Source organism: Podarcis erhardii (genome assembly GCF_964252035.2).
Source record: "Podarcis erhardii genome assembly, chromosome: 1".
NCBI classification, from domain to species: domain Eukaryota; kingdom Metazoa; phylum Chordata; class Lepidosauria; order Squamata; family Lacertidae; genus Podarcis; species Podarcis erhardii.
The window spans coordinates 101,014,646-101,027,676 of record NC_138497.1 but is presented as its reverse complement, the minus strand read 5'-3'; the positions used below and the strand labels follow the sequence as shown (position 1 = coordinate 101,027,676).

The 13,031-nt window shown below is 40.8% G+C and overlaps 1 protein-coding gene and 1 long non-coding RNA gene across 4 annotated transcripts in view; one reads left to right on the top strand and one right to left on the bottom strand.

Moving 5' to 3' along the window:
* The window catches only part of LRP1B (LDL receptor related protein 1B), a 778,324-nt gene that overhangs the window by 202,722 nt on the left and 562,571 nt on the right, over positions 1 to 13,031 (top strand). For 2 of the 3 annotated variants that reach the window (XM_081869916.1, XM_081869914.1), the window contains exon 2: positions 10,730 to 10,849. The exons of the other annotated variant lie outside the window; for it this stretch is intronic. In XM_081869916.1, the coding sequence (XP_081726042.1) occupies positions 10,730 to 10,849 (120 nt within the window). The remainder of the gene's footprint in view (positions 1 to 10,729; positions 10,850 to 13,031) is intronic. 3 annotated transcript variants of the gene reach the window in all.
* LOC309348946 lies at positions 2,761 to 10,292 on the bottom strand. The gene is made up of 3 exons (XR_014159593.1): positions 10,206 to 10,292; positions 4,432 to 4,689; positions 2,761 to 2,939 (listed from the first exon to the last, which is right to left on the bottom strand). It is a non-coding gene; the product is annotated as an uncharacterized lncRNA (long non-coding RNA).

The window sequence follows — 13,031 nt, the reverse complement described above, 5'->3', positions numbered from 1 at the left end:
GAGTATTGGCAGCTCTTGTTTTGCTGCCCACGGTAACCATTTTGTGCTGGCAGCTACTACATTTTCATCAGGATACGAGTGCTGGCACTTCTTTTCTTCTTTCACCAAAAAGTCTATTTCTCTGTCTTTCTTGATTATATATATTCAGAAGGATTGCAAGAATCTAAAGAAAGGAAAAGACTGTTCAAATTAGCATATGAAATAAGTATAAACCATGTATATATAAAGTTTCTCTAGGCCAGGTAACTGTAGTTCATGGTATTTCCTAGGTGAAATCCAATGGTGTCCAAAAGTGAGTATAACAGACGTCTGCTCACACAGTTGAACTTCCTCTCCTCCCACTTGCAGCACCATATACTAGAGAGTCTAGCTCCGTTGTTTTGAAAGGGACATCAAATCAGCAATCATCTGGCAACCTGATAGTTCTAAATTTGGACTGTGATCATCAAGCAGAGGCTTGACAACCATATGTCAGGAGTGCTCTGATGGTGTTTCCTGCTTGGCAGGGGGTTGGACTCGGTGGCCCTTGTGGTCTCTTCCAACTCTATGATTCTATGATTCTATGATTCTATGATTCTATCTCCTATATTGTTAAAGCCCATTAGAAAAAAAAGACTAGCAAATGATGTGATTAGAAGTAATGACGTTAATTATTAATAATTACTGCCTCTATTATGTAAAAAAGAAAAAGAAAAAAAGGTCCACCTCTGTGGACTTTCTGTTCATTAAAGGCCACCACTAGTAGTAATTCCAAGATATGCAGTGATTGCTATTCTCCATTGTGCCAGTGCATCTGTGCTCAGAATGCATGGAGGGAGAAAGATGCATCCTAGCCCTTCTCCTAATGTCCCTATCACAGACCTTTCTGCATGGAACAACTGAACACACTTAGTGTCTTTCATAGTCTGGAATCCTGCATGATTAGCATTCCCATTGACATGGAGGATTCTAAGCACGATCAGCCAAACACATGACAATCCCCCCTTCACCTTTCCCTCTGCATACACGGAGGGCAGAGCTTGAGCTTGTGGGAATAGGACAAATGCAAGCAGCTCTGCTGCTCTGTGTGTTCTGGGATTGTGTGGAAGTGAATGGCTGAGCAAAGCTATAAGGAAACTATTTGCAAAGGAAGGACACATAGAGGTGAATTAGTTTTAATTTTCAAAAATCCATATTCAGATTTCAAACAGCTGGAACAGCAAAGGTCCATCAAATAACAATGGGAAAGGACGTAGCTCAGTGGTAGAGCATTTGCCATGCTGAGGATTGAACGTGGGACCTTCTGCATGCATCTCCAGATAGGGCTGGGAATTTTTCACTGCCTGAAACCCTGGAGACCTGCTTCCAGTCAGTGTGAACAGTACTGAGCAAAATGGATGAATGTTGTGACTCTCGATAAGGCAGATTCCTATGTTCCTAATGGTATGTAAACTCAGGTTATGGTTGCTTTTGACTCCCCCTTTCCCATTTGCACACTGGTGGACTATAAACTGTTATGAAGTCTGAGAGTAGGTGGAATGGAAGCCCAACATGTGGGGAGGTATTGGCAATTGTCTTAATTACCCAGGCAACCTATGCCGCTACCTCTGGCTGAGTGGAATGATAATAATGTTCTTTAAAGTCCCCAAAGAGCGCTTAATATGCACATTCCAGACTATGATGAACAGACAACCTTCCATGCTATTTATGTTTTGTTTACTTTACAAAGTGCTAGCATATGGAAAATTTGATTTTGGGGGTCTCAAGCTCTCTGAGCAGATGGAGTTTGGAAGCACTTTGAAGACAGCACACCAATTACCTAGAGGGTCTGAAGGAAGTGTGACTGAAGCATTAGAAAAGATGTAGAGTATAGAACTTTTGAGTTGGAAGTAACTCTGAGCATTGACATGAAAGACAGAGAAAGTAATAGGAGGCAGAATGTGTCATTCTAGAAGTGAACATACTGCAAAATATTTCCATACTATTAAAATATGGCAATAGTTCATTTATTTTATACTTAGAATTTACTGTGGATTCAAATTCGGCTCATTTACATGCTTATGAACTGAAATACCTTCTGAAGAACTGCTTAATAATATTTTCTTTTGTTCTTTTAAAAGGCCTATTGACCTCCTCTTCTTAATTTATATTCAACCAACTAACAACACAAGAGAATACCTTTGACCTCAGACAGAGTATGTGATCAAAGACAAACAACCTTTACCCCTTAGCCTCATTTTGGGTTAAAATTTATGTTTTCAAAGGGCAACTGTTTCTAGCTAGCTGACACTGATTGCCACCTGCATTCAAAGCATATTCTGACTCTCTGTTAACTGCCACATTTTGAATCGCTAAATGAACTATTGGATAATAAAAGAAAGGTAAATTTTTCAGTCCCTCAAAGAATCTACAGCAATCCTAAATTATTTTATCACAAGATGATAATGTTCACTCTTTTTTGGTTTTCCTGCGCAGAGTCCATCTAAGTCTATGTTTCTATAGCATGTCTTTTAAGTTATGAGTCCCTTTATGAAGAAAAACATTCTGGAGTATTTTAAAGACAAGTTGCTTTTACATTTGCACACAGAGCTTCATAGGTTTAGGCTTGTACATGTGTCCATATCAGATTAATTATAAGATACATTGGAGAGACACTTCTTTTCACGCAGGGTGGACCAGTGCCATTATCCTCAGGAGTAGATCTTTGAGGGACCACAGGCAGGGGCCACCATTTTGAGTATGCTTCATTGCAAAAGCAGAACTCTACCTATGCTTCTCCAGGTGCAACCTTTCGCCCTGTAGTGGAAGTACAAGATAAGAGAGTTGAAGTGCGGAGTCTTCACTGACTCAAAGTAAGGTGACTTGGAACCATGTGCTTCCTTCTGTTTCACAACAGTCTGTGAATTTTGACTTTTGGGGAGCAATCAAGCTGGGTAGCAAAAAGAGCGCAGACGGGTGATCTAAGACGAGAAAGCAGGAGGTGTCAAGAAAAGGTGGCAGATGTAGTCCTGCACACTTGGGCTGCTTAAATTCTATCAAAATCAATAGAGCTTAAGCAGCCTTTCTGTATGCAGGATTGCAGCCAGCATTCACTTTAACGATATGAAATAAGCTAATCTTAGAGCACTTTGTAAGTGATGCTAAAATGCCTCACTTGAGAATGCAGCTGATATAGAATACAGCTATTCTTAAATAGACTACCGTATAAAGGTTTCATCCTCCCTGTACCACCTGTGCTCCCCCAAACTGGCTCTTGGGTGGAGGGGGGCAGGAGAACTCCCAGACCAGCAGCACATGGGAGGAGGCGATATGAGATTATTCCATTTGACAGATGGAACTTTCATCATAGTGCAACATTGAATTTCAGCTTTTAATAGGACTTACTCCTACATAGGTAAGTGGCTGCTGGGTTGCAGCCTAGGCTTTGGGTCATGGTTCGCACTGGTGTTATGCCTCAAACAGCTGTGTGGCAGGCAGAAATTCAGCAGTTTAAGCATTTTCAGGGATGGAAATAGAATTGTGGGGAAATCTACACCAGTTCTCATTCTATCTGTCCAACATTTTGTTATATGTGTGAACCCTCTACTCCACCTGCAGAAGAGGACACAAAATTGTATACGGCACAAAATGTGTGCAAATCTGTGTGCTCTTTTGTTGAGTGAGTCAGAGGGCCTGATACACATACTGGGGCCACAAATTCTTGTTGGCACCTCTGCACAAATGCACATTCTGTAAAACTCAGCTATAGTACTCTACTGCAGCATACAACTGCCCTGCTCTATAAGTCTGCTATTAGTGTACCACCCAATGCGGACTGTTTTGAGTACTCCAGTGCGGCTGAAAATGGCTATAAATTAGATTGAGGCCATGCAGTTATTTGGCACACTTCATTGTATGAGTGTATAATATTCTGAAAACAAGAAGGCAGCAGTCAGGTCAAACTGTCTCTTTTATAATGTGGAGGAAACCTTTCAACTTGAGTACCATTTTACACTGTATATTTGTTGCATTTTGACTGGCAAAATACTGCACAAGTCTACAAACCATAAAGCAGCTTGCAACTAGTGTGACATCATTCCCCAGGGAAGTCAACTTTTTTTGCTTTGACTGGAGTTTTACTTGCTAGGCAGACAGCGAGTGTGTCTGGAATAGAATGGCACCAGGTAGTGTTGTGATGTGTACTACAGATAACAGCATGATGTCATGACAGTAGTGTGGAACTATCAAAGGAGAACAAATGAGAAGTGAAACTGGGTCCTGGAAATAAGGAAAGTCACAGGGCTCTCCCTTACCCAGTGTGCCTCAATGCCTAATCTCTTCTTTCAGCAAGTAGGACACAAACGACTCCCAAAGACTCTTTGCACTAATTTGGGCTTGCTTCAGTCATTTTGAATTATTTGAATGCCACAAATGCTACAGTCAATAACCTCAATTACAAAAATATAGCCCTACTTTTTGAATGAAATGACAGCAAGCATTTCTGCCTCCACCTTGACTTTCTTTCTTGCATAACAAAGGTATATTTTCCTCCTTTTCTGTGCCTCTCATTATCCTTGAAATTGGTGATAAGACAGTTCTCTGGTTTCATATATTTCTTAGCTGGTTCTTCCATTTACTGAGACATTTATGTTGCTATTCATAGGTTGCTGTCATGCATTTTTGTTCATTATTACAGGCATTAGTCTGGTTATGATGTATTTTGACTGGCAGCTGAAATCAAGGAGGAAAAACTGTATTTTCTTTAAAAAAGAAAAGATAAAAGTATCAAACATAATAAAATGTAGCAGAGAAGAAAGGCCTCTACCTTAATAGTTCAGAGACTTCTGTGTCCTTCAGCTATCCTTGTTCTAATATTCTTAGAAAAATAAGTTGGAAGATACACTTTCGAACTAAATGTCTTTTCCCCAGATCTGAAATTTGGATTACTCCATCAACATCAAATGCAGCTAGTGATGCTGCAATCGTATGTGTGCTTATGTGGATGAAGTGCCATTTAATTAATTGCACTTGAGAGTAAATAGGATCAAGATGCAAGAGACTGATTTTTATAAAAAAAAAAAAACAATAAAAAAGACAGAGAAACATTGTGCTTTGTCATGCATAGGTTGTTTTTGTCTAATTGGGCTTTAAGATGTAGGATAGATACCTTGCATTGTCCATCCAGTTTTGTCCTGCAAGTAAAAGAAACCTCTTGCTTGTAACTTTAAATATGAGTCAATCAATCAATCTAGTTATCTTTATTGCGGTCAAATACCAGACAGCAAAGTTAACAACAACATAAGCTGCACCCACATAATGAAGTGGATATAATTAAACATTTCCTATAAACTGATTTGCATTAAAAATAACACTCCTTCAGCTAAAATCTGTATTCCGGAGATGAAAATCGGTACTCATTGGCTGGCCATCACTTTCACCACTTCCTGTCTTGTTCTTGTTGCTATAAAACAGAATTTTGCAACAGGTCTTATGATATCCAGATCTTTATCAGCAAGAAGGAATTTAACATAAGTTTCCTCTGAGCAGCCAGGTAATTTCCTTAATAACTGTAAAATTAGCTCTCTTTGGGTATCACAGTACAACAGGCAGTATAGAAGAACATGCCCAATGGATTCAATCACATTAGAGTTGCATGAGCATAATCTCTGTTCAACTGAGATGTCAAAAGGCTTCTCGGCCTTTTGGCTAAGATCAAGTGTGTGTGTGTGTATGAAGATGAGTGTCATTAACTTGATATGTTAAAAATTAGGCTACGTTTGGAGAGCAAGCCCCAGACATTTTTTAAAGTTCACTTTGGAAAATACAAAGGTACCCAGGGGAAGTGCTCAAACGCTAAACTTGTTCAGAAAGCCACTCACCTCCCCCCCCCCCGAATAAAAGGGGGAGGGGAAAGAATAGTGGTAGTGATGATGTTATAAGCATGATTCATGACACTCGTATAAGCAATGATCATGACACTCGTATAACTGCATTCCACATACAGCTTCCAAGCTCCAATCCAGGTGTGCTACCTAGGCAGAGAATTGTATTTATTCAGTGTTATTAAGGAAGGACTACTGTTGTGCATAAGTATGGCTCAGTCCCGTTGAATACAATAAATCAATCAATCACAACTGGGCATTTATTACATTTTTTTTTAATGGTCATTTGAAAAGCTCCTATGGTATAGAGCTGCTCATACAAATCAATGAGCCCTGCGAAGGAACAGAACTGACCTTTGAAACTAACATTATACAAAGAGAAGACTTGCTTATTTGTTTTTATTTTGAATTCCCCCTGAAGCTGGTTGGAGAAGGGCTGTAGCTTAGCCTACAATGGCCCTAGGTTCAATTCCTTACAGGGGCGGCATGTCCTGTTTTGCCAATTGAGGCGAAATGGAAAGTGCCACTTTGCCCTGCCACTGCTGCCACCACCCATCTGCTCCTGCCGCCGCCACCTGCTCTGCCACCACCACGTGTCCTGACTGCAGCTGCTGCTTGCAGAGAAGCAGCGCAACCATCAGTGCCAATCTGGGGCAAGACTGTGCTGCTTCTAGACACAATCTTGCTCCAAATTGGTGCTGATAGTGGTGGCACTTCACCACTGGTGGCAGGGCAGGTGGGGCACCCATGGCCATGCCGCCTGGGGGGCTTCTTCCACCTGAAGCAGCATCCTTGCCCTGTCTATTGCTGGGCCGGCTCTGATTTCTGGCAGCTCCAGGTAGAGGTGGGAAAGAACCCTGCCTTAAACCCTGGAGAGCCACTGCCAGTGTTTGTAGGCAGTACTGAGATACATGGACCATTCATTTGACTCGGTATATGGCAGCTTCCTATTTTCCTCTTAGGGATGTTGGGAAGATGTATAATACTACTATTAAAGGCCTTTGCAGATGTAAGGTAGCATACCACTGCAGTTTGCATGTAGCTTTATGTCGGCTCCAGGCAGACTGAGCAATTTTTATTCCGTAAACATGACAACCGGGGTTACAATTGCTCTCTGTTTTGGTTTCAGGTGTACATTTAAGCAGTGGTACAATAAAACAGGAGTTTTGAACTACTTTAAACCAAACCTCCTCCATGGGATCCATAATCCCACAGTTTAATTAACAAGTAGTTTATTCTTTTACAAAGACAAGATGGCTTAAAACAACATTCGCTCCGCTGCTCAGCAGTCTAGGTTGCTTTATTATATGTGCTTACATGCAAAACATTACTTAGCTTTTCCACTGAGTCAAGAAAATAGCACACTAGGTATTCTTAATAATACAAACGGTTGATCTACGTTGAAGGAAGAAATTCACTCATTTGAATATGCCACCGCCAATGTTTTCAGGAGCTGACCTTGAAAATAGTATACTTGGATACAAAATAAAATAAATAGGGTGCTTACAACAAACTACCCCTCCTACTGTTAGTTCCTAGAGGGATAATATATAACTGTCCCTAACACTGTGGAACAATAAACAGTTTCTTTAAAGCTTTGAGACTGCTTTAGCAAGCACACCAGAGGCATTCTCTGCCCTGATTACACCAATTCTATACAGATCTGTTGTCTGAGACAACAATTAATCCCAGCGTATTTCACAACAGCTTATTAAATTGTTTAGGTTTTTAAGTTTTGTTAGTCTCTTTTACTGTTTAACTTATCTAACAAAGCAATGAATTCCTCCAGGCTCAAAAATAATCACTGTAAAAGCTAAGGGTGCCTTCAGACTTGTTCCTATTTTGTGGGAGATATGCAGGCACAGACTGGAACTTTAGGTGTGTGCATTTAAAGGGTTCTAGTGCAACAAATCCACTATAAATAACAGGCCTTTTGCAGTTTGGAAAGTATCAGGGAAATGCATTGAAAAGTGTGGAATAAAGAAATGGCTAAGGGGGAGATTTATAAACACCCCACACATAAATCAGGGTGAATACAGTGGTACCTCAGGTTAAGTACTTAATTCGTTCTGGAGGTCCGTTCTTAACCCGAAACTGTTCTTAACCCGAAACCGTTCTTAACCTGAGGCACACTTTCGCTAATGGGGTATCCTGCTGCCGCTGCACCACCGGTACGCTATTTCCGTTCTCATCCTGGGGCAAAGTTCTCAACCCGAGGTACTACTTCCAGGTTAGCGGAGTTTGTAACCCAAAGCGTTTGTAACCTGAGGTACCACTGTACTGGGTGAATGCTCATCATTGTATAACCACCCTGCAGATGAACCAGAAAAAAATAACAATAAGGATGGATATAATCTCACTTCTGTGTAAGTTTTGTGCAAGCAAAGCAGGGTGAATGCTCAAAAACACCTTGTCTGAAGGAGCCATTTGAATCATATACTGTGGCAAGGAGACTTCCCATTAGGAATTTTAACAGGGAGAAATGAATTTTAACAGGGAGAAATGTAAAGTATTGCACTTGGGCAAAAAAAAATGAGAGGCACAAATACAAGATGGGGGACACCTGGCTTGAGAGCAGTACATGTGAAAAGGATCTAGGAGTCTTGGTTGACCACAAACTTGACATGAGCCAACAGGGTGACGCGGCAGCTAAAAAAGCCAATGCAATTCTGGGCTGCATCAATAGGAGTATAGCATCTAGATCAAGGGAAGTAATAGTGCCACTGTATTCTGCTCTGGTCAGACCTCACCTGGAGTACTGTGTCCAGTTCTGGGCACCACAGTTCAAGAAGGACACTGACAAACTGGAATGTGTCCAGAGGAGGGCAACCAAAATGGTCAAAGGCCTGGAAACAATGCCTTATGAGGAACGGCTAAGGGAGCTGGGCATGTTTAGCCTGGAGAAGAGGAGGTTAAGGGGTGATATGATAGCCATGTTCAAATATATAAAAGGATGTCACATAGAGGAGGGAGAAAGGTTGTTTTCTGCTGCTCCAGAGAAGCGGACACGGAGCAATGGATCCAAACTACAAGAAATAAGATTCCACCTAAACATTAGGAAGAACTTCCTGACAGTAAGAGCTGTTCGACAGTGGAATTTGCTGCCAAGGAGTGTGGTGGAGTCTCCTTCTTTGGAGGTCTTTAAGCAGAGGCTTGACAACCATATGTCAGGAGTGCTCTGATGGTGTTTCCTGCTTGGCAGGGGGTTGGACTCGATGGCCCTTGTGGTCTCTTCCAACTCTATGATTCTATTCTATGATTCTAGGTCCAGTTTGTTGAGCATCATTCATGCAGGTAGTGCCCAAGCACATAATAGCAATTTATTATTGAAAAACTAAACATATCACTTTGTGATATGAGATAATTATGAGACAAGCATAGCAAAGGTAATTAAGTTTAGGGGGAAACTGTTGGCACATGATTTGAGTTTTTAAATTTAAAATTTAAATGTAGTTATTTACTGGCATTTTTATCCTGTTTCTCAGTCTCATGGAAACCCAAACCACTACAATCCTGACTGACAATATAAAATAGACAAAAGACAAAGAACACTTCTAGCAATTTAACACCACATCCACAATGTGCACAAAGCGAGAGACATAAGCAATCCCAGACACACCGACATCCTAAAAATATTTCAAAGGGACAATGTTTTTTAAACAAACAAACAACAACAAAGACAGGAAAAGCCTTTCTAAAAGGAAATATCTTATCTTGGGTAAAGATGACTGAGTGGGGGAAGAGCTGTAAAATACATAGGTGGTTTAACCTTCTCAGACTTGGAAAGGGGATAAATGCTGCTTTAAACACTCCCCCATTTAGTTTTAAAAAAAGCTTCCTGCAAACAGAGAACTAACACATCAGGCAGAAAGAATGTAGCTAAATTTGCCCTTTGTTTTTGAATTAACCCCCCCAACTATTTAATGTAATAGAACATTCCAATAATGTAATTCCCCTATTACCTGAAGCAGGTGAGGTAGAATAGAAAACAGGAAGTGGCTGCAACCACTGAGAAATTTGAGTGAGTGAGGGGAGAGCTATCTATGGATGTTGGTTATCTTTGTAGGCTCACCACTAGGGAATGAGCAAAAGCACCATTAGCCAGTAGATGTGTATTTGTGTGGGGTGCTGCTGGCTACTCAGTAGCAGCATATCTACACAGGGGAGGAATGCACCACCTGTAAGATGACTTGGTGCAGTCCGTTTTTACACCTCAGCTTTAGGCCACCTTGTTCTGCCGCAGGTGTATATATGGTGTATATGCCCTAGTATATCGATGGCCACTAGTCATGGTTATATGCTGCCTCCGGCATTAGAGAGACACCACACCTGTGAACACGGGGAAGAACCCCAGGAGATACTTACAGGTAATGGTGGGAATTTATCATCCCCTGGTTGACAGCCAGTGATTCTGTCCACTGAATTTCCCCACTAGCAGCTTCTGGGGGAAAGTGTATGTCTTAACAGTTGCTAGGCAACCACACAACTCACCTGAGGAGGCAGCGCCAGGACAAAGTTGAGGGGGAAATGGTTCCCACAGGTGTTGCACACAAGGCCTTTCCCTTCAGTGTTTATGTGTGGGTGATAGTAAATAAACCGTCATAATGAATTCTTATGCAGAATGACAATTTCAGCATATAAACTATACACTGTGAGGATTTGTCTAATGCATCTGATATATACCTTTTAAATGTAGGTGTAGTGTTTTATGTATTGGGTGAAAGGGTGAACAACAAATGCATTTTATGTTTTATGCATTTTTTGCATATTTGCTTAAAAGCCTCATTTCATTAGCTTGTCATTTATTTATTTCTTTTACTTTTTCTATTTGCCATATTTTTATTTTCATCCATAAACCATTTCATTATTCACTTTTGTTTTGTTTACAGAATATTTATGTGACGTAGGCGAGTTTCTTTGCCATGATCACAGGACCTGTGTATCTCAAAACTGGCTCTGTGATGGAGAACCTGATTGCCCTGATGATTCTGATGAGTCACTAGATGTCTGTAAGTAAAAGTGAATTGCGAGTTCCTAATTTTACTTTGAACTGTGACTTTTCTGATGGTTTCGTTTAGTTATAAAAGGTGGATTCTTCATGATGTATAGACTTTTTGTACAAACGTGCATTGAAAGAACAGAGAGGTGTTTTGTTCGTGTCTCACTTTATAATGAACAATATCATCCAAGCATATGTTCCCTATTTCATTTCTGACCTAGTAGATTAGCTACAGAGGGCAGAAGCAAAAGGGAGAGAGAAAATAATAGTATACCAAATGTCATTTGCAACAAAAGTAGGAGGAATACGGACACCTCAAAGGAAAATGGAAAGGGAGAAAATGAAAAAGAAAGTGATAGGTGAAAGAAGTGAAGTATGAAAAATGTCAGGGAAAGCTTTAATAAAACATGTTTAATCATCATCATAAAAAAAAATCTTGTTTTCTCTATGGCTGAGGGCTATTTGAGTGCAGGCTTCTCCTCAGCACTCTTGAGATTAGACTAAATCTCTGTATCTTCACATTCCCTTGTTTTTAGAACTAAGAACAAAATGAGGAATTCTGATCCATGTCCTCAAGATAATCATTTCATGTAAGAGTAGCTAGTAATAAAATTGGATTATGAAGTGTTGAGGTGAGTTTGGAGGGCAGAGGAGGGGGACAGGAAGTCAAAGACCACAAGATATATACACAAAAAGTTTCATGCATCAGGTGAAGGTGATACAGAATTCTATTTTCAGTAAGAAGAAAGAATGAAGATATTTCAAAGATAATATTATATGGTCTGATTTTACTCAAGAGCAATAAATTGTCTGATTTTACTCAAGACCAGTGGGAGATTTGACTTTTTGTAGCTGACACTACATATCATGGTAGTGATGGCAGGCAAGGCGGGAAATACATTGCCCAATTTTGGGGGGGGGGGCAGGGGTGAACACCATCCACATCCAACTCTTTATTAATCTTCATAAGTAGCCAGACTAGTTAATTATGATCGGAGCAATCTGATTATTAAAACGGTAGGGTATGATTCAGTGAATGTAGGGCTGAAGCAAAAGGGTGTTCCCAAGTCAGCCACCTATTCTCGAGGTTGGTAGGTGTCAATTTTCTTGTGCTGAATTTGGGCCTATATTTTAGCTTTTTTTATTAACACATGCAGCACTTAAATCTGTATTAATGGTTTCTGATTTTCCTATTCAGTAGAGTTTGTCCATCTTAAATGATGTGCCTATTTTTATCTCAGGGGAGGCATCTGCTTCCCACTCAACCAAATACATACCTGAGCACCAAATACTCATCCTGTCACCTTGGAAGTAAGCCCTTGATCTGAGCTGGGAAGACTCTACTGAATAAGAAAACGAAGACCCATGTAAACTAATACCCACAGATCTTTGATTTCAGATTCATCACTGGGAGTCCCAGCCTCTCTTTGTTCAAATGAGTCTGCTCAAATGCTCCTCTCTCTTTCCTTCCCCTTTTGAACCATTGCCAGCCACGTTCTTCAGCCCCATGCTTCCTCCTTGTCCTGGGAGCACTTTTGGTGTGTGGCTCCCACTCTTGGAGTCGCAGGGAGAGGGCTGGGATTTGCCAGTTGAGCTCCCCTGTTTACCCTGGTTGGAGAAATTAGAGACCAACTGGGGGTTGCCAGGTGGGGACATTGCTGTGGGGGGACACCATCCTTTTAAAGCCACCACTTGGCATGAGGCAGCTATTACTCAAGTGCTGATACCCCGGTGCCATTCCAGTCTGAAGGCCGAATTCTTAGCCACTAGAAATTAATGTATACTGCAATGTGTCATCTGTAGTCCTTTAAAAAATGTAATTTGCTTTACTGGGATTCTTCTTATAAAAACTCCTTTGAATGCGTTCCCCCCCCCCCAATCCTTTTTTAAAAAAGGGACTGCTGCAGTGTGTATATAGGCTGCCTTTACCCCTTGGGAGCAATAGACGTATCTTCCTAGAATAGCACTTCTCTTGTAGCGGATGACAACGGGAGCTTTCTTTTCTCTGCACCATGTGCTTTAGCTGACCAGAAAGAAAAAGGCTAAAAGTCAGTGAAGAGCTGAACAGTTAGGGAGACAATAGAGACACTAGGCAATCCTGCTGGTAGCAGGCTGATTTCTTGTTGAGTATTTAAGGATTTTTACTGCAAGTTTCCATGTTTCTAGTAGCCGTTTGCTTTTGATACTTCTCT